This window comes from Xyrauchen texanus, chromosome 7 (assembly GCF_025860055.1).
Source record: "Xyrauchen texanus isolate HMW12.3.18 chromosome 7, RBS_HiC_50CHRs, whole genome shotgun sequence".
NCBI classification, from domain to species: Eukaryota; Metazoa; Chordata; class Actinopteri; order Cypriniformes; family Catostomidae; genus Xyrauchen; species Xyrauchen texanus.
The window spans coordinates 33,438,432-33,461,609 of record NC_068282.1 but is presented as its reverse complement, the minus strand read 5'-3'; the positions used below and the strand labels follow the sequence as shown (position 1 = coordinate 33,461,609).

General features: G+C 35.5%; 1 protein-coding gene across 2 annotated transcripts in view; it reads left to right on the top strand.

Moving 5' to 3' along the window:
* The first annotated feature begins 11,788 nt into the window (after window positions 1–11,788).
* nol11 (nucleolar protein 11) overlaps window positions 11,789–23,178 on the top strand; it is a 104,096-nt gene continuing 92,706 nt past the window's right edge. For both annotated transcript variants that reach the window (XM_052130073.1, XM_052130072.1), the window contains exons 1-2: window positions 11,789–11,936; window positions 22,988–23,101. In XM_052130073.1, coding sequence (XP_051986033.1) covers window positions 11,790–11,936; window positions 22,988–23,101 — 261 coding nt within the window. In that variant the 5' untranslated portion in view covers window position 11,789. The remainder of the gene's footprint in view (window positions 11,937–22,987; window positions 23,102–23,178) is intronic.

Below are 23,178 nucleotides of genomic sequence, written 5' to 3'. Positions count from 1 at the left end.
AAACCGCTTTCCATCCTTGATTAAGCTGCAGGGGGTAGTTTCCCATCGTGGTCGGTGGAGAACTGGGAGTACAATTTAATAGAGCCCTTATAGGTCTTTTGGTGTGGCTACTAATTGTGAACGTGGATCACATAAGCATGTTTGTAGTGAAGGGCTTATGGGGGTTTGCTGTGGTTTGCACATGATGCAGTGAAGTGTCTCCTGTATAGGTAGCTCAGGTTTTTTTGTATTCCTAGTTGGACAAATTGAGAAATTGCTGCCCCTGCCAGCTGAATTAAGTCATGCCCTGAATAATTTTATGCTAGTGTTTAATAAAGAATTTGTTACTTTTTTACAATTTGTTGTTGTCTGTGATCGATCTATTTTTTTTGGCCCTAGCGGGTGTCACATAAGGAAAGGGTGAGGATCTTAATCTAGTAACATAAACCAGTTCAAGGCAGAAACAAATTTCAGGGCATTTCTGTCTGTCATCCATTGAATAGATTTAGCAAATAGCTTCAGATCATTCTTCCATCTGTTGAAATGGGGTTTAATCTTTAAATATTTACATCGGTGGATAAAGTGTTTACCTAAAACAGTCAGGTTATTTATAAAAAATTCTAGGTTCTTATCATTCAAAAACACTCCAACTTTAATTGAGATCACATTCAAAGGATGTGGCGATATATCTTTAGATTGAATCCAACTTTGAAATGAAAGCCAAAATTTGTGTGCAAATTCGCCATGAAAGAATATATGTTCTACCGTTTCAATTTCTTTCTCACAAAATACACATGAATTGTTCTCCCAATTAAATCTCTCATGTAAAAAGCAATTGGATGGATAAATGTAATTTAAGATCTGTCTGAAGTCTGAAATTTCTAATGAAAAGGCAGGGTAAATAGCCCTTGATATACTCTCCATCTTGGATAGTAAAACCCTGCCAAAAATGGTTATATCCCTTTGTAGCCAAGAATTCAATATTACTTTACATGTAACAATATTTTTAAGAATGTTTTCTTTTTCCCTTATTTCCTTATTTCTGGTGACGTGCTGTTTTAACCTCTAAGTTATCAATTAAGCGAGCTGCTTGATCAAGCAAAGCAAGAATTTCACATTTATTAATGTTCAATCTAACACCTGATACTTTTGAGAATTGACTGATTGAATCTAATGCTGTGGAAATTTGCCTTTCGTCTTTTAGAAATAAAGTTGTGTCATCCGCAAACTGACTGACTTATGATGCGTTTTCTCATAATGTTAAAGCCATCAGAGTTATTAATTCCAATCAAAATAGACATTAGTTCAGCAACCATTATAAATAATAAAGGAGAACTGTTGCAGCCTTGTCTAATGCCCCTCTTGACTGTGAACTGTGAGCATGTGCCGTGCTTCAGAGATACACAGCTGTAAATATCACTGTAAAGCAGGCTAATTAAATTTGTGAATTTCTGTCCAAAACCAAAATGATTTAATGTTTCTAATAAAAAAGGATGTTCTAGCGAATAAAAAGCTTTGTAGAAATCTAAAAATACAATGAAACCCTGCTCTACCAATGTATGATTGTAATCGAGTCTAGTCTAGTACCAGTCATATGTTATTATGGATAGATCTTCCAGCAAGGAATCCAGACTGAGTTTCATTCATTATCTGGGGCAGGCCTTTTTGTTTTTCATTTTAGCCGCAATAATTCGGATAATAATTTATAATCAGTATTAAGAAGTGTAATTGGTCTTAGATTATCTAACATTCTTTTATCTTTGCCATATTTAGGAATAAGTATTATTAGACCTTGCTTCATGCTTGTCATTAATTCGTTCTTCGCTAATCATTCTTGGATTGCCTTAAATAACAACTGTCTGATATCTTTCCAAAATAATCTATAAAATTCGGCTGTGAGCCCATCTGTAACGCGGACTCAGGTTGAGAGGGATCCATATGCGGTTTATTTAAACAGGTAAGTCCAGAGTACAGAAAGGCAAGGGTCCAATAATCAGGCCAATCAACTATATCAGAGACAGAGCAGAAACGGGGTAAACAAGCAGAAGTTCGGGCAGGCAGCAAAACAGCAGTAGTAGTATTCCAGGCAGAGTCATAAATAGACAGGCGGCAAGTGATCATAATGTGGTAATCCAAGGCAAGGTCAAATCACAGAAAAGGCAATACAGGGGATAATCAAAACACTCAGAAATATAGCCGGGCCAAACAAGACTTCGCAATGGGTGAACTAACAGACAGGGCTTAAATAGTGTGATGATATGGAACAGCTGTGGGGTAATCAGACTAGGTATGCGGGCATTAGGAAATTGTAGTCCAATTCAGGTGAGAGAGACCTCCGGTGGCTGATTGTGGAATCTTAACCGGATTTCGTGACACCATCTGTACCAGGGGATTTTTTCAATGCCAATTTTAAGCTCATATCATTCAGTTCTTCTATTTTTAAATCGGACTCACAAAATTCTTTAAACGAATCATCAATCTTGGGTATGAAGTCCCTAATTTTTTTAGAAAAGTTGAGGAATCTAATTGAGAATATGCAGAAGTGTAGAGATTATTATAGAAAGTAAAAACTTACTTTTCAATATTTTTATTATGCTTACACCCTATTCCATTTATCAGTAAACTTGATATTGCCTAATTTTCCTGATGTTCTCTTCTCTAAATTGCTGAAATATGAGGTGTTCTTTTCTTCTTCCTCTAACCACTTTGCTTGCGATCTCACAAATGCACCTTGAGCTCTTTTGCAGTATATATCGTCTAGTCTGGCTTGCAATATCAATAGTTTGTCTGAATCTTCACTATTTAATTCTGCCTTATCACAGTATTTACTAATTTCCTGGAACAGATTACATTCTTCTCTTCTATTTTTCATGGCACTCTCCTTACTAAACTTTATGGAACATTGTCTAATTCTATATTTTACAAATTCCCATGTATTGCAAAAACTGTCTATGTCTCATTAGTTTCAGTTTCAATTATTATTTATTTTATCTTTGTACAATATTCTTTATTTTTTAACAGACCGGAATTACATTTCCAGTAGCCTTTATTTTTCCTTATTCTATCAACCAGATTTAATTTAATTTCTACAATACAATAATCTGTTAATGGGACTTTGGAAATCAAGATGTCTGAGGCAAATTCTCTAAGCGAGTAATTAACAAGCCAGTATTCAATCCTAGATTTACAGGTGTTATTAGGTTTAAACCAGGAGTATTGTTTTACTCCTGAATTTAAACTTCTCCAGATATCTACCATGTGATTTTTATTCCTAAATTTCCCAGTTGTATGATTAAAGTGGTTGCTGTCAAATTTAGTGGGCTGTGACAGGGCGGAGGGCGGGGCCGGGTCGTGATTATACACACCCGGTCCCTTATCAGCCTAATTAAGCCTCCGAAAGGGATAAAGGACGACTGCGGAAGGTGGTGTGATGAGAGGGAGAGAGATCGTTTACAGTCAGCTGACCACCATGAGTGTTTGTGTCTTTTGATTGAGTTCTTTATTAAACTATTATTTATATTGTCAAGCCGGCTCTTGCCTCCTCCTTGCCCGTTTAAATCCCTTTACACTAACAAAAGCTTATTTATGCTGATTAACAATTACAAAAATAGTCCGATGTCCTCTTATCACACTCCTTTTATATCTAGTGCAAGTAGATCAAACATTTCCTTCGTTTAACCAATCCGTCGACCAGTGGCGTAGTTTAGCCTGAGCTCCCGGGTCTTTTTGTACTAGCCCTGGGTCTTTTGATCCAATTCCAATAATATAGTTGTACTCCGATTATTTACCATAACGGCATTGCTGCGCGATTATATACAGACGTCTACTTGCGTGTCTTGCAATCATACAAATGCACTGCTTCATACGACTCCTCCCCTGTCAGTCCAGATAGAGTTGTGTACGATTGTCAAGGGTAGCAAGTGGGAAAAAATGTATATTCGTGACTTCTTTAGAAAGAAACAAGCAGTGGATGAGTTTGAGAGGATGCCAGAAACTCAAAGTGTAGCAGCAGAGACAGACTTAGCAGCTACAGGTTTGTACAGGGTTTGTGTTTGCTAGCTAGCTAACCTTAGGGCTCAGCATAACAATGGTTATGTAAGCATTTCTTTAGGAGAAAACGAAAAAACTCAATTAACCTACAAACATTATATAAACCACTTAGTAGTTTATAACTTTATATAATTGCTGGTAAGTGTATGTATACACACAATAAGAAAGTTTTGTTTAAATCTAAAACAGTTTCCTTTTTGTGACAAAATGTGTTCATATAAACATACATATATTATTTTTAAAATCAGTATTCTTTGTATTCTTTGAAAAATATCATTAACACTAGAACTACCAGAATTCTGTATCTACTAGAATGGCCATAGAAGTCATTTTGACTGCTCGATTCCAAACTCTAGAATCTCCGTCACAATTGAAAAACTACCCAATTGAGGGATGTACCTAAATTGCATCACAGACAAATGGTTTCATATTATTATACATAGAAATGGCTGGCGAGATAAAATAACTTTCTCTTTATAGCAGTAATAAATGTATTTTCTTAATTTCTCCAGTACCGACAGCAGAACCGATAACGTCCAAGCTTACCAAAGCCAGTCCTTCAATAGCCTATAGTGCGTTGGTATCTTTTTTATTACTTATTTCTCTGCATTTAGTGACAACCCTCTCAAATATAAGACACACAAACAGAACAAATAAAAGTCTGAGATTCACTGTCTGTAATTGCAAATTTCTTGCTTATTGTGACATGATAGCCACCCTTCTGCTGTGATAATGCAACTTCAACTACGCTATCAATATCCAAAGTAGCCGAACGTCATGTCATCGCATTTGTCGCGTTTTTTCTTGAAGTTGGCAGTAACATATCAAACGTTTTTAATTAAATATAAAGGAGTTATACAAATGTAATCCTTACCGTTTTCTCCAAGGAACTTAGCTCCTTCCTTAGGCACTGGATGAGGTCTGCTCACTCTGCTGGAAAATGACTCTAGGGGCAGCGTGCGTCGAACACGTGTTCCACAACAACACTAGGCTGCCCACAGAATTAAAAAAATCGGCCGATTAATCGGTCGACCTCTAAAACCGATGGTGTGATAAGGAGACAGCAAAGACATACAGTAAACTTTAAATTTGGCAACCTGACTTCCAAAAGTTTAACAGCCACAAGAGGTTGTTTTCCATAATAAATGTGTAAAAGTGTGAGTATTTGAAACATTATTCAGCAAACAGTAAAATTCTGCATGTGATATTATGGTCTATACTTGCAGACACCACATATGATTTATCGCATTATTCAATATTATCACATCTAAAATGATATTGCATTTTTTATTAATACTGTAATTGATTACCTGAGAGTTACCTAAAAATAGATGACCTGTTTGGATGCATAATATAGTTTGATAAAAACTAAATTGGATGTTTGTGTTTGGATCCATGTTTTGTACATATACATAATATTCACTTGGCTCTCTCTTTCGCCTTTTAGGCTCTTTATCGACATCAACCTGAACGTGTCTCAAAAACCAAGAAAGGGAATGTGACTTCCAAGATGTCTGACAAGTGCAAAAAAAGAACAGTACTGTGAACCCACACGTTGCCTCACTTCTGCGAAAACGAATGGACTTTGAATGGGATTTTGTTTAGATCTTGCTTTTTTTTTTGTTTTAGTCTGTTGAACTGTTGAAGGTTAAAGATGCCAGTTGTCCTGTAATGTTTACACTAGAAAACACTACTGGCTCTAATGTTTCCTTCAACTTGCTGTACCCATACTGGGAGGATGTTTTAAAGCACAAGGCAGGTGAGAGTTATAACTTGTCAGTGTAGTGTGTTTTTCTTTTTTTTTTTTTTGTTTCAGTTTCTGGGTCATTTTAAAATATATTTCTGAAACAATTATCCATTCTCAATTCACTTGTACTATCTATTCACATTTGTAAGAACCTTGAAAAGTAAATAAGAGTACTATACTGAAAATTGTTAACGGTTAATTGCATTTTAAATGTTTTTATAAAACATTGCAGCTGACATTTCAGTGTTGCTTTAAAAACATATTTATTTTAAAACTCAAGTGTATTGTTTCCATTTCATATTGCCAGTAATTTTGTGAAAAATAACAAGTATTGTATTTTTAATTATTTAATGAAAAATAATTTAATCTAAATATACAGTATGAAAAGCAGTAATTACAGTATTCCCTTGTAAAAATACAATATATTGCTGTAGGCAACACAGTTTAATACTGTAAAATTACATGATATTACAGCAGGATACTGTATTTGGTAATAACAGTAATGTACTGTAAATGTTGATTACAGTAGTAGTCCTATAAAAATACAGTAAGTGGCTGTCAACCCAGCTGCCAGTATTGTACTGTAAATTTACAGCGAAAAGTTTTACAGTGCAGCACTGGTGGTTTCCCAAGGCATTACGTCAGATGTTAAAATGCCAAGTCCATTTCCATAGTCCGTTGGATTGCATCATCATTGTTCAGTTTGCAAAATTGACTTTATTTGATCTGCAGACATACTGTACAGTCCCCTTTGTTAGCACACGTTGAAGGTATTCAACCTTTTGTTTGACCCATTGTAGCTTCAATTAAAAATCAATGCTTTTCTACAATCCTCTGATGATTCAGCAGTAACTATGATGTTGTCGGCATACTGCAACAGGCAAGTGTCAGGTGGCAGTTTCACATCCTTTAATGTACAGTGCACAACAGCTGAGAAGACAGCCGGCGAATCTCTGTACCCTTGTGGCAATCTCATTTATATATATTGTTGTCCCCCGTAGGTGAATGTGAACAATGGTTGGGTCACAGGCGAAACAGTAAAATGACCATGTGTTGATGGTATTGAATTAATAACCGTTTATACATCTGGGACTATTGGAGAAAGTGGTTCAATTAAATCATTCTTGTGTCAATATCCAAGTTCTGTTAGCATTTCTCACAGGATTTATTGGAGTATTGTATGGTGAGTCAATCAATTGCTTAGTGATCGGCCTAATACGTTCTTCCTTTTCAATCGATAGTGGATATTGCTTACAGTATACTGGAGTGGTTACAGCTAATTTAGCTGTATATGGTTTAACATCTATAAGGCCAGCTTTGTCTTTGTGCTGAGCCTATAGTCTGGGGTTAATTATTGCTTCATCAGCCTCCATACTTTCTCGCCACAACTCCTGTAGGCACAGTGACTGAATACACAGCAGGAAACATGAGTTGCAGAGAAGCATTTTCAGAAACTATTTGTGCACCAATTTTATGCAATAGATCTCAGCCCAGTAAACAAAATGGAGAGTGGTATGATTACAAAAGCATGCATTTTGCACAAATCTGGCAAAAGATCTTGTTTACGTTCTGATTATTTGAGTAGAACGTCTGTGGGTTAGCCCATTTAAAATCTAGTGTTCCTTTTAACATTATCTTACCATCTTTCCCTTTTTCTTGTGATCTTAATTTCATGGATTTGGCTTATTCTTCCATTTTTATTCCCGGTAGAGTGTGCATGTTAGACAATTCGGCTACTTCATCCACAGGACTGGCCCTTTTAACAGTCTTCAACAACAAAGATACTCATCTCTCGTGAGACCTGACCGCGTTTTTTGTGAATTATCGTTCTGTAACTAGTGACACACACCCGCAGTTGTGTCACAGACAGATCCTGACCATCGTAGAGATACAAAGAGAATAATTTATAACAATATTTCAATATACAATATCTCACAGACAGGCAGATAAATTATAAAAATATCTTAACTGTCCGGAGATATCCCGCTTCTGACACCAGGATGTAAAATACGATTCGGATGCTTCATTCTGCCTTCCTCGCTGTCACTCTTCGATCAGGAGATGAATTCAAGAGGTCCTCGCTGCAGCCTGTAGCACGATGACGTAGCTGGATGGTCCAATACATACTGGACGCTGTTACGCTTTGTTAAATTAAAACTGTTTTTATATGTGAGTCCTTCAATATATTTACATGATGTTTAGCCTTCCCCCCTGGCTGTTTTGTTTTTCTCTTTATATATGTATTATTGTAGTTTTGACTGTACATTGACTTTGTTTGTTTGAATCTTAATAAAATTTAAAAAAAACGCTGTTGCTTTGTTGTGGGGACTTATTTAAAGACTTCCCGCCAGGCTATGTTGGAGATGGAAGGAAAGGAATCCTTCGTGCCTTTTACTCGACCAAAGACTTTGAAGATTACTGCTCAGCAGACTGCTTCATCAGTGACGGCAATCACTATAGCCCAAACAGGGCCGGTTCTAGACATTTGGAGGCCCTAGGCAAAATGTATGTTGGAGGCCCCCCGCCATGCCCTCCTCCCCTCCACCTTTCAGAATTCACGAGTTCACACTTACATCAAATTAAATAGAGTAAAGATTATGCGTATTTGGCATGCTGTCCAGGGGAGGGCTCCAGGCTCTGAATTTTGGCCAGATTTACACAGTATTACATTGGATTGCATTGTATTTTGGATTGTGTTGTTTACATCCAATAAGAGATTATTAAAAATCAAAGTGAGGAGATGGGGGTGGTGGAGGGATGCTGATAAACTGTCAATGAACAGAGGTAAGTCTGCAGTACATATACCTCTTAACTCGGTGATTATCTGAATGTGCTCCTCCCGAACTTTGTTAATAAAACATCATTTAATAAAAAAGGCTTGATAACAAATTTGATTCCTAACCATTTTATTTATACAAAACCTGTTATCAGTATTTTTATATTTTTACTTAAATGTGCATATTAATGTAACTTTAATTAAGGTAAACAAAAAAAAAATCATCTGAAAAGTCATCTTTTTTTTTTTAAGCAGTCAGGAAGTTTTTTGCAGTAATTTGTTCAGTAATTTATTTATGGTAACACACTAACCCACTATTTGGGATAATGAACAGTTTTGTTTTTGATAGACTATATATAGTCAAATTAGGTATATTGTAGAGAAATACCTTATGATACACAAATCAGCTGCTAGTGGAAGTTAATTTCGTCAGCTGTAATTGTGTGCTTATTCATATGCTTAAGATTGCATACTTATTTTCAATAAATATTGCAACAGTATTTATGATTGGAAAATGAAAAAAATGAAGTCTATTATGGTCTATGGTCTATTATGATAGACTAGAGCAGTTAATGTAGGCTAAACATCTGCATTTTAGAAGATATACAGACTGTTTTAAAACCTAATAAACAATGCTTTAGTATAGTGCGTTTGCTCTTTGACTGACAAACTTGACTTTTTCTGTAGTATTTTGCGAGTCAGCTCCTGACTAGGGCTGGAAATCGATTCTAAAAGAATCGATTCCTTGATTCAGAGGCGTTAGGAATCAAGATTCTATTCCACAGGTTGTAATCGATTCCATCGAGGAGAATCGACTCCTTTGTAAGATTCAGTTCAACAGTTAATCATGAATTCGCCTCTATCTCTCCAACAGTGACTGGAAGTCCGATTCATTTCCGCGAATCAGACTCTTTCGGACGGTTCATTTAGAACTTATTTCTTTTTTCTAACAAAAGTCTGCATTGTAGCTACATACGCTCGGATTCAAAGTGTCAGAAGCGAATTCAGTCCATCAACGGTGCTCGCTCTCTTTTGAACTGGAAATAACCGTCAAATGATCTATCTAAAAATGACGCTGATCGTTAGAATCAGTTTATTTTTTACAATACATTACAATCACTGCAATTTCTTTGCGTGCCTGCTTAGCTTTACGCTTAGCATCCTCTGAAGGATGAGTTTGTTTCTGCGCCATCAGATAAATTTGCAGAATAGTTGGATTTTATTCATCTACAATCTCTTCATTCATAAATTCTGAGGTTGGGAGTGACTCGCATGTAAACGGTGATATTAATTGGTTTAACTACAGGTGAATGACAATTGTTATATCCAATGGACAAACAGCATAGTATTTTGCTGCTCTTGATTGGTGGATAAGCATGTGTATGTTTTGGAGGCCCTGCCTCCAAGGCCGAGGCCCTAGGCAACTGCCTAGTTCGCCTATAGGTAGCGCCGGCCCTGAGCCCAAAGGACAACTATTTATAAATATAAATGGTCACTTTAGTGACAAGCGCTTGATCTGACTGCTGTGATCAGTTTGTATATTAAACTTAAAATCAGTTGTTGTTTTTTTGTTTTGTTTTTAATGTACGTACATGTCCTGCAGACACTGAAATAAAAAAATATACTTCTGGTTTAAAGTTAGGTTTAAAATCATGTGATTTAAAATGTTGTAAAATTAACTATCCAGTACGTATTGGACCATCCAGGTACGTCATCGTGCTACAGGCTGCAGCGAGGGGTGTCTCGATGAATTCCCCAGTGGGAAGAAATACACGGACACAGAATGTCACAAGCACTTCTTCAATTTATTAAAAGCAAGCAAGGGGTTTATATGGTTCTTCTCACACAAGACTGGTTACACCCCCCACCTCGAAGTTTCTCAATCCTCCATATATGGGGTAGTTTCCTCTTACAGAAGTAGGCTACATTCTTTTCAAATAAATTTTTTGCTCAAGACAGTGCCAAAAACATAAAAAGCAGATAAGCAAGCATCAGCATTAAAGGTCACATCGTTCCATCTTAGGCCTATTTCTCACGACAGTGATGCATGGACAACTGGCAGAAATTGTCAGCATTCTGAGCGAGTTTGATTGATACATTGAAAGATCGATCTTTGTGTTGATATAATGCATTTTGTATCGATGCAGCTTATAACACTTTCCCGTCCAGAATGCTAATTTGTAATGGCAAGTAAACTGATTTATTATCAAATTGGAAAATGTACCAGAAATTGTCGACATTGTTAGTGAGTTTTATGCATACATTAATAGATTGTTTGTCTTGTTCATGATAGGATGCATTGAGCACAGCTGTAGTTTATATAAATGTACTCTCCCCTTCAGAATGTTCATTATTAGAGTCAAAACAAATGATTCCTTGTCAAATAAGCGATAGATTTTTTTACTGGCAATCTAGCTCATCTTTGAGCCAGTTTTGCCAATGCAATAGTAGGAACGGCCACTAGCGACAGCAATACAGAGACTAGCGACATCTAGCGACAAAATCGAAGTTTGTTCAGTGTGAACGGGGCTTACTCTTATTTTAAGATGTCCTTAGTAAAACTTGCTCTTTGCAGTTGTGAATACGTTTTAAGCAAACAACTACTTGCTAGGAACTCTTTGGAGAACTTCAAGTGTTAAGATACAAATGTTTGTGAATACGGGCCATGATGTTTAAGATGCCGACGTAGTGCCGATCCTGTCGAGATGGCTTAAAGCTTGTTAAATGTCTTAGTCTTAAACTGAGAAGAAAATAAAGATAAACTATTTCAAATAACTGCCATTGTAATGCCTACCGTATATTTATTTGCTGTTAATTACAGAGCAAAGCTGCTGCTACCGTCGACGAATGGACAAAGTGGGAAATTACCATAAGAACTGTACGATACATTATATATAATATAAAATCTATCTTTATTACGCTAAAATATATAGCTTTAACTACAAAACTGAGTAAACAGAATTATAAGCACATGGAAGCATTGCACCACCGTATGGAACCGAGTTGAATTATTTAGCAGTTTTGTGAATAGGTTGTAAGCAAAAACTCTTAAATATGAACTCTTTGGACTACTAGTGTGTAAGATACAATCCTGTGTGAATATGGGCTTGATCCGTACTCCAAACCATAGTGAGGCAGTGTTGAAACGATTGTCTGGGAACGATTCTCTCTTTTCTGCTTCTACGGTGGGACTGTGTAATCTCGCGATAGTAGAAATCGCGCCAGTCGTGCAGAAACATGGCAGAGCTTTATGAGGGTTATACGCTGTGTGGACTCGTACCAACACAAAACCCCTTGTTTTCGGGAATTTTGGGGATTGAACTGGACGGAGATGTCGATCATGTCCTAGTCACAGACTCCTCAAGATCTGTCACCGTTTACAAGGTAAAATGATTCAGAAAAAAACGGTCTGTCTAGTGATGCGCTGCTGGGGAGTTCTTTTATTTATTACTTTCTGTATTCAGCAAACGTCAATATTATATATTTGATATACAAATATTAAACATTATACAGCAAGTTATGTATAAAACCACTTAAAACAACAACAACAACACAAAGATTACTTTTTAAATCGTCAAAAATTTGTGTGGCATGTTGGTCACTTCGTGCACGTGGCTTGCCGTACATAGCGGATGGGGTGGAGTGACCGGCAGCGATTGTCATCTGGCAAAACAATTGTTAATAATGAATATAACATCTAGTGAAACTTCTGTGAAGACAGCACCTTACAAAAGTTAGTTAAACGCTTTACCATTATACCATGCTGTGTGAATATGTACATTATTTAGATATGTGTTGAACTGAGGGTGGATCGTGCGCTAAAGCTAGCGGAAACACAACGCTCGTGTTTGAAACATCACTTCCGTCAACTGTTCTTTTTTTATTTTATGGCCTTCTTTCGTTTTTGAATTTTTTTATTTTTTATTATTGAAAATATCAAAATTTACAAACAAACATGGCTGCATAAAATCAGTTTCTTCAAATAGGATGCAGAGAAATATAGCCAGAGAGAGCAGCTCTTAATACAAATATAGGAAATATATATGTAGTCTTGGTAACAAAAAAAAGGATGATTTATAAAAGTAAAGAGAAACATTCAAATAATTAAACGGTAGGAAAGTATAACATAAGGGAAGAATTCAGTCTTTGTTCAGCTATTTACCTCAGTTGGGAAGTGTTTTAGTGTATCATATATTTTTTGTGCTTTAGGACCTTTCAGAGTTTAAGGATTTTATATATAATTTAAATTAATTGAAAAAAAAAATACAAATTTGGGAGATGATCTCACAATTCTACGTTTGTGAATGAAAAATTTAGCTAGACATACAATTGTATTACTACAGAGCTCATCACCCTTGCTTTGCAATATCAATCCAAATGTTATATCGTCTCTGGAGATAGAGGTTGGGAATGAAGACCTCTGTTGCTTAACCTATTTATGTATATCACACCAAAATGTCTGTATCACTACATGAGAAAAATACATGGTCCGTAGTTTCAATATAATTTTCACAGAATGTACATGTGTTATCATTTATATCAAAGCGAAGTCTAAGTAATTCTTTAGAGGGGTAAATGTTGTTCATTACTTTTGAAGTGTTTTTCTTTCACTTTGGGGGGTATAGGGAGTGTTAGATACATTGTTCTTAGTTTAGTAATTGAATCTTTATCAAATTTTTGTAGGATGTTATTTTTATTTTGCCTTTCAGGGTAAAGGTATTCAGTAAAACAATTTCTAATAAAGTGATTAGTGCATTTTCTATCCAGAACAAAGATCCCTTGAATTGACAGTGAGGCCAATTGTGGTTGTATTGGATGATATGCCAAAATATTTCTTGTTAGAAAGACATATTCTTGGGGTAGTGCTCTATGTAATTTAGTAAAGTCTGATTTTAAGGGTTTGAAATTATATTTGATGCAAAATTGTTCATAATTAAAAATAGGTCCGTTGGTATCCATTAAGTCGGCTATGGACCATATATTTCTCCCATACCAATCTTTAAAGAACAGAGATCTGTTGCTGTGCAAAACATATCTGTTGTTCCAGAGTACAGATATGTGGGGTGAGAAGTTATGTACACACAACATTTTCCAATACAAGAGTATTTGTCTGTGAAACTCTGACAATGTTATAGGTAATTTGTCAACATTAAAGTCTGCTCTAAGAAGAAATTCTAATCCTCCAATTTTCTTGAATAAGGTCTTTGGAATACAATATCAGAAGGAGTTGCTGTGTTTGATCCAAGATTTTAACCAATTTATTTTTAAGGTTCCATTAAGGCAGTCAAAATCAGTAACTTTTAGTCCTCCATCCTTTGTGTCTTTAACCATACTGCTTTTCTTCATATAATGTGGTCTGTTTCTCCAAATTAAATTTAGGTTGATTTGGTTGATAGATTTAATCAATTTGTTTGGAATGGCATTGGAATAGGCTGGGTAAAAATATCTATTTTAGCTAGGTAAATTCGACCTAGTATTGATGGGTCCCTCTGTAGCCATATATTTAGTCTTGACTTGCATTCTTTAATTTTTTTTTCTACATTCAGAACTTGGCTTTGTTTTTGGTCCTTGGAAAGGTAAATCCCCACGTATTTAATTTCTGATTTAATAGGGATATTACAGATGTCTTTCAGTGAAGTGTCGTGTACAGCCATCAATTCACACTTTTTTAAGTTTAATGTTAGGCCTTGAAATTTGGTATCTATCTTTTAAGAATATTGTTGTCATCTGCTAGTTGGCTGATGATTATGTCTGTGCCAAGTACATTCCGTTTTTTTAATATCATTACTAGGGATGCACCGAAATTAAAATTCTGGGCCGAAACCGAAAATCCAGGATGCACTTAACCGAAACCGAAATTTCCTTTTTTTATTTTTATTTTTTTACCTATTTAAGAAAGAAAAAAAAATATTTTTTTCTGTATAATTGTATTAATATTATACGTTTTCATTAATTTCATGAATTTAATGAATCTGAATTGAAAAACTACAAACCAATAAAATAAATCACACTTTTATTGAAAGGAACACACCAATATTGGACAAAAAATATATTAAAACATTATTAAATATTATTCTTCATTCAGTTCTGTAAAAATCTAATTTTACAGATTTTATTAACAATTATCCAAATAATGTAAAGTTTTAGAAAACTATTATATGCAAAACAACAGTCAAGTAATGAACTTAGCTAGCATCTTTGAAAAAGTTTAAATATGCAACAGTAATTTTAATTGAAACAAAAAGGCAGAACACAGAATGGCAGAGGGCCTCTATTCCACTGATCTATATATATATATAGATCAGTGCTCTATTCTGTTTATGTAAATGTATTTACACTTTAAGTGAACATTATTGTGCAAAACAGCAGTAATTGAACTAAATCCAACCTCAACTGTAAACGACTGCTGTATCCTCAAGTGAAGAACAAGTGTAATGTAATTGCTATATACATCAAATTGGACCGCTTTCTATTTAACTACAAGTGACCGGTTTCTCTTCAAGAACAAAAGTTGCTAAACTTTCTGACAGTCTCTCCTGTCAGAAAGCTCATCAAGAACATGAGATTCTGCACAGAACAGTCTGTCACTCTCTGTGCTGGTGCTTGGGCAGATAAATACCTGTGCGCAATCCGCGCAAGCAAAGGAAAGCGGTCTTTGTTTATGCGACCGTAGTCAAGGGGATTGTAGCTTCTGGCGTAGTTCAGCTAGATATGTCTCAAGTTGTGTTGTAGCTGCGCTAGTTGTGGCACTGCTGTGGATCGGGGCGCTTTCCTGTAGAATCTCTTGCTGTACTGTGTGTGTGTGTGTGTGTGTATATATATATATATATATATATATATATCTCTTGAAAGTTCTGCTGAAAAAACACTGCAGATCGCAAATGTGATGTCCTTATCAGAAACTTTGAAGAATTTCCACACCGCTGACATGATCGGCCTTTGTTTGGTAGCGCCTTGATAAGGGCTAGATCGATCCAGAGTGAAATCAGAGCACTGAGGGGCGAGGAGGTATATATTTTCGGCCTTTTTTCTCTTTCGGCCGAAAATTACATTTGCATCTGTAATTACTACAATAGCAAGTTCTGTGGATGTCGATGAACTAATACATTTTCACATTCATTAGAATTTAAATTTCGTGTTCTGGTGTTTATTATTAATATAAAAGATTAATTTATTCATGGGTTTTGATTCCAGTGGTGGCCGCATAAATTGTTTCCGATTTGTGTTGTCCAAACATTGCCAAAAACTCCAGAGTGTTGTAAAGTCCAAAAGTCAACATGTTTTGAAAAAAGATGTAGTAATTTCCAAAATTCACCATGTTTTTATCTAACGAAATATTCTGCCTCAATCCATGTTTGTTGGCGTTTAGACTTTCAAAAACATTTTCACTCTGGTGAAAAAAACTTGCTGAACACAAAGCGAGACATGCACCTTCCGGGGCAGTCTAGCAGCTTATATATATTTGTATAGTCTATCACTATTATATATTACAAAAAATATCGTATTATGTTGGCCTATTTGCGTTCGCTTGGCGCTCCGTGCTCCATTTAATCCATATTATTCTATTTTATTCAAATTGAGGATTTTGTTAGAGGATTTTTAAATTTTTTAGGGTGACGACATCATAAAACATGACGACAGACATTAGAAGCTTCATTCTAAAACCTCAATAGAAATTTTGAATGTAAATTTGACATGGAAAAAAATGACATTTGGTACAGTCTAGTATGAACGGTCAAAATGACCGCTATGGCCATTCTAGTAGTTATAGAATTCCGGTAGTTCTAGTGTTAAGATGTAATGCCGGGATGTTTCCTTTAAAGAGCTCCGCCTTCGTTTATTCCACAATGGTACATGCTTCTGAATGTACTTTTTTTTTTTTTTTTAATTTTAATTATTTTTTTATATATATAATTCCCTAATACTTTGGGATCTACATACAATAAACTGTGAAAGTTTAGAGTGCATCTGGACTGATTTGTGTAGTCTGCTCTCCCCGCCACCCCCCCATGTTCTACGGCGAACGCTTCCATGTTGTAAAAATGTGTTTAGTGAAGGAGGGCAAGATGGCGGATCAGGTGCACCTCATGTTCTGAGCTCTATTGGCTTGTCCCAGTTTTTATTTGGGTTTTGATATCAATTTGCCTTTTTTTTTTTTTTTTGATCAGAGGGGAAAGAAGGTATGAATGCCATCTTGGATGCTATTAAGCATCTAACTGACAAAGTGGATTCATTTGGCACCCAGCTACAGCAAAACACTCATGCTAGCTAGCATGAGTTAAGACTGTCGAGTTCAATGTGGCAGAAATTAAAGAATGCAAATCCCAGTTACAAACTACTGATTGAGATATGTTGGCTTTAAAGACAATGCAGAGCTAATGGAACGTGTCTTAGAACTCGAACGGTACAAGCGCCGTTGGAATCTTAGGATTCGTGGATTAAAAGAAAAGGATGGTGAAGATATACGTGAGGTGGTAGCTGATTTGCTGATGTAAATCTCCCCTTCATGGTCCCCAAAAATCAACCACATCGTGGATTAGGTTCATCGTGTGGGCAGACATGAAGAAAACAATGCACGTCATCATTCAATTCACTCAGAGAATACACAGAGATTCATTGTGGTGGATGACCAAGGATCTCAACATCTGCAAAGATCTTGGAATCGGCTTCCTCGAAGATCTCTGTTAGGCTGATAAGGAGATGCGGGCAGCGTTGTGGCCAAAGATACAACAGGCGAGAGCAGCTGGAAAACGTGCATACTACAGAGGTGGCGCTGGGTACAACAATGGACAGAGAATGACTTCGGATTTAGGTTATCTAACGAGTGCCTGTTGGGTTAAGTATTGAAAAGGCCTTTGGTTTGTTTGTTAGAAGTCAGAATGGATGGCATATATGCAATTACTGTATAATGAAGGGACTTTGCCTTTTTTCAGGCTTATTTCTTAATTTTATATAGTCTGTTTTGTTATGAATAATTTTTTTCTCTTGTATTTCACTTAATGCTAGGGGCTGAAGAGACAATATTAAAGAGAGTCAATATTTTTGTTTTGTAAGGCCAAAAAAGCCAACTTTATTTTGTTACAAGAAACGCATTCAAAACCTGAGGATGAGAAATTCTGGGTAAACCAATTGGGGGGACAAAATAATTTTTTGATAACGTTTCATCTAAATCTGCAGGGTTGGCAATTCTGTTTTGCAATTCACCCGGTAAATGTGTGACTTCTAGGGGTAGTAGTAACGGTCACTGGTTAATTTGTGTTTTGAACTTTGACGATCAATATATTTTTCTGATAAATGTTTATGGTTTTAATATTCTAGTTCAAAACAGACAATTGATTTCAGATGTTTCCAATGTTATTGATGACCTTAAGCTCCTACTTACAAAATACTACTGTTAACGTAATTATGGGTGGCGACTTTAACATTGTAAACGACGAATGGCTTGTTAGATCCCCTCCTAAATGTCATCATAGCTCTTATAAACCCTACCCTATCTGATTTCTGTGGCATGCAAAACTTATTGGATCCCTGGCGCACCAAATATCCAGACTCCAAGCAATATTCTTGGTTTAAACCAAATAATGCAGCGAAGTCAAGAATAGATTTCTGGTTGATCTCTTTTTCTGTGATAAATTTGGTTTCTGACTGTTGTATGTCAGCTGCTCCTCTCACAGATCACTCTTTTATTAAGTTGGTTCTTAAACCTTCTGATGTTAGCTTCAATAATAAAGGGTATTGGAAATTCAATTCTAATTTATTAAAATACCAATCATTCCACGAGGGTATTAAAAATATAATCTGTAGCGTTATGAATGATATTTCTATAACATCCTTTATTGTCAAATGGGAATTTCTTAAATTTAAAATGAGAGAATTCTCTATTCATTTTGGAAAATCACTTAATAGAAACCACTAATTAACAGAAATTGACACAATTAAAGTTATAAACAACTATTATAACAGGACATCACTCGCAGATAACGATAAACAGAAGTTACAATCTCTGCTATCTAAACTGGATAATATGTATCTTTGAAAAGCTGAAGGAGCCTTCATAAGATCCAGCGCAAAGTGGATTGAGGAAGTGGAAAGAATAACTTCATATTTTTGTCGTCTTGAAAAAAGAAGGCAGGCGAGACTTTCAATTAAAACATTATTGATTAATGGCAATGTAATTACAGATCGATCTCTGATCGCAAAGGAAGCCATCTCTTTCTATAAAGAATTATACTTTTCCTCGGTGGATGCTGAATCCTTCTTCCAAATTAAAGCTCTAATTCCCCATATAGATGATGAGTGTGTGTTATGTGATGCTGATATATTACCTCTGAGCTGGATAAAGCTGTAGACAACTTATCGTTAAACAAATCTCCAGGTGGCGACGGCTTTACAGCCACTTTCTATAAACACTTCTGGAACTTATTAAAAGACCCTTTTTCTCATGTTAAAAGAAGCAACAGATAATTTGACATTCCCCCTACTATGAAACAAGGTGTAATAACTTTAATCCCTAAACCAGATAAGGCCCCAAAAATTGTAGATAACTTTAGACCCATTACCTTATTAAACACCGATTACAAAATTGTAACTTATGCTTGCAGATTGAAAAAATTCCTACATAAAATTATAAGCGACTCTCAATCTGGTTTTGAAAGGAAGATCCATCCACAATAATATCCGTTTAGTGCTTGATATTTTAGATTATAGTAATGTTATAGATGATGATGGTTTTATTTTATTTCTCGATTTCTAAGGCATTTGATTCAATTGAACACCCATTTATTTTCCAATGTTGAAGTTTATTTGGTTTTGGAGAGAAATTTATAAGCATTATAGAATCTCTTTTTGAAAATTCTAATGGTTCCATTTCCTTAACAGGAGGTACATCACCCAGATTCTCTATCAAACGTGGAGTTAAACAGGGTTGCCCCTTATCCCCTTTTCTCTTTATAATGACTACAGAGCTGCTTGCCATCCTTGTTAAAAATTCTAACATGGCTCCATTAGAGGCTTTTGGTCAACCTGTAATCATCAGCCAGTTAGCTGACGACACTACCATTTTTATGAAGCAGTTGTCAGAAATTCCAAAAATTCTACAAATGATTCACGCCTTTTCTAAAGCCTCCTGGCTTAAAATTAAATCTGAACAAGTGAGTTAATGCCAATTCATCAATGTCAATTAACTGAGGCCTACAACATCCCTTCAACACAGTGAAATATTTAGGAATATATTTCCAAAGACTCAATTGAACACGAAAATATGAATCTGTGGAAAGTTGTTGATATGTGCCAATCTAAACTTAACTCATGGTTAAGAGATATTAGTTTATTGGGAAGAATATTTGTAACTAAAATGGATAGTTTATCAAGGTGCATCTATCCTGCATACTCATTGGCAATTACAAACAAAGTGATATAAAAAAAATTATCAGATTAATTTTGATTCAATCTGGAGAAAGTCCATTACATTAATAGAGCAAATTTGACTAAGGATTTCAAGGAGGGAGGGTCTACAAGCCATTGACTTGTTTCATAAACAGTACCCTGAAAATGAACTGGTTAAAATCTTTTCTAAACAATAATAACCTTTGGTTTCATATTCCCAGAGAAATTAAAAAAAAAAAATTGGGAGGGATTGCATTTTTACTTGGATGTGATTTCACTCCCCAACGTCTCCCTATCAAACTATCCCAGTTTTACCAGCAACTCTTGTTGTACTGGAAACTTTTATACAATCATAATTTCACGCCACATTAGACCCCAATATGGAATAATAGATATATCACAATAAGAAATAAATCACTATATAACAAGGACTGGATGGAGAAAGGTATCTGGTCAGCGCTTCATTTAGTCAATAGCAGAGGATGTTTTATTTCATAAGAATTTTTGTCTTAAATATGATATAATCTGTAATTGGAACACATTTAATTCTATAATCAAAGCTATCCCCAACTCTATATGTCTAATCAAAGGATTCCTTTCAAATTCTAATCCCACCAGAAGTGTCTCCCATCACTTTTAATTGGAGGTTATGATTTCAAAGAAACTATATTTTCAAACAAATCTATCAGAAATATGTTTGATAATATTTTATTCTCTTTTGTATTTTATATGAACTTGATGCCACACTTTTGCTCAAAGAAACAATTTACAGGTTACGAACAAATTATTAAAAATTGCCATTAACCCCCAAAGCTAAGGAAATCCATTTCAATATTTTAAACTGTTTATCCGTCCAGTGAATTTGTACGACAAAGATTTGGAATTGAAACTAATAATTGTGTATTTTGTGATGAGATTGAAACTACTGATCATTTATTTTTCCATTGTATGTAGATGCTTTATGGCTTGACATACATGAGTGGCATTCCCCAAAGGTTCCTGCTCTTGCAGTTTTCTCTCATAAGGACGTTGTCTTTGGACTTGTTATGAACCGAAACAAAGATGATTTTCTGGTTAATGACATCCTTCTTTTTGGGAAATTTTATATACACAAATCTAAATATTTGAAAGTGAAACCCAGGTTTTCTGTATTTCACAATGCGTTTCCTTCTTACACAAAGGCCCTGCAAATGATGAAAAGTAAAAATGCACAAAAACCTTTTGAAATAATAGAAGAATATGATTTAAAAATCAAACCCTATCTTTTTGGTTTAATTTAATATATGTATTTTAGTTGATCTTTTCCTGCAATGCACTTTTGCACCTGATTTCATTGTTATATTGCAATGATGTATGATTGTTGCCATGCTGTTTGTACATGATTTAGTTCAATAAAAAAAAAAATCAGTTTGATACTAGTGATTGGAATTCCGATTCTTTTCCACGAACTGGTTCTTTCGGACTGTTCGTTTCAACGAACTGGTTAAAAAAAAAAACGATTCACCAGTTCATTTACGTCATCACCTAATGACGTTACAATATATAATGCTAATCTAAGCCGGTGTAAATGGTCTGCACTTATATAGTGCTTTTTTACCTGCTTTTAACCTAATGCCTCCTACACACACTACACGACTTTCAAAGACGTCGGATCGTGGTACTATTCATATTACACAACTGTCTGTCTTGTCATATAAGTTGTAGCGTTTTCAAATTACTCGAGGAATCGGCGACAGAGGTTTAGAGGTCGACCGATATTGTTTTTGTTTTTGTTTTTTCAGGCCGATGCCGATCTTTTGAAATCCGGATCGGCCGATTTAATTTGGCCGATATGTGCTTGTTTTTAACCTCTTATTTGAACCTTTTATTTGAAAAATAAAATGTAACACAAATAATTACTTAAGATAGACAAAATTTCTCAACAAATACATTTATTGAACACTTGACCAATCTGCACTTGTATACTTAAATTAAAAATGTATAATGTAAAAACATATTGTATAAATAATGTATAACAAATATGTTAAATAAACGAAGCAGGTGTTACGAACTGCTCCGAGACACGAAGGTTGAGATCCAAATGCAGCTTTAATTAAGGGGCAATCCAGACACGTAATCCAATATTCAGAGCATCCAAGAGAAGCACAGGCATAACTAGGGATGGGTATCGTTAAGGTTTTAATGGTATCTTACCGATACTGCGTATCGATCCGGTACTTCAACGGTATTCTTAACGGTTCTTTTTGTTATATATATATATATATATATATATAGCAAAATACACCTGAAACATAAATTTTGCCCCTTAATCACACACATGCTCAATGTCAGCAGCTCATCGTTCTCAGTATGTCAGACACCTCCAAAAGAAGTGATTGTACTGTTGACTCGAGCTGTTGCGACCTGAGCTATAACCAGTTCTAGGATCAGATATTACTCCTGGCTATCGGTGTCAAGCACATCTGAGAGACCGGTTAAGAGAGTAACTCGTTCAACTAGTTCACTAAAAAGAACCGGTTCAAAGCAATGATTCGTTCACGAACTGGAGATCACTAGATGATAATACAATTTGAAAAATCATACACCACGAAGTGCATAGGACATTTACTGTATAGTGTGTCATTTGGGACACCGCTTATTTAAAGTCTGTTATTTATCAAACATCACGGGAAGCATACAGAAACATGGCAGCGCCGTATGAGGGTTGTACGCTGTGTGGACTCACAGGGCCAAACATCAGGGCCCATATTCACAAAGATTTTTATCTTGCCACTTGAAGTTATCCAAAGAGATCCTAGTTAGGAGTTAGGAATTCTGGGGATTGAGCTGGACGGAGATGTTGATCACGTCCTTGTCACAGATTTATTTATCAGGTTATTTATCGTGTAAACAGAAGAACGAGAACACATTTGAAGTGTCTCCCACACGCAAGTATTATTAAAAGTCAATAGTTCCACATAATATGAATCCTTTGTGTAAATGTGAATAATCAATCGACTAGAACTTTGTATGTGTAGTATTATCTAAATGATGTTGCCTAATATTTCCAGGTGTCTGATCAGAAGCCTCTGTGCAGCTGGACGGTGAAGCAGGGACAGATCATAACCTGCCCTGCTGTATTTAACACACTGAACCAGGAATACGTGGTCATTACAGATGACAAAGTGAGTAAGAGTAAAGCTGTGATTTGGTGAAATACTCAAATTCCACACACTTTGAGATCTAAAGTTTGCTTGTTTTT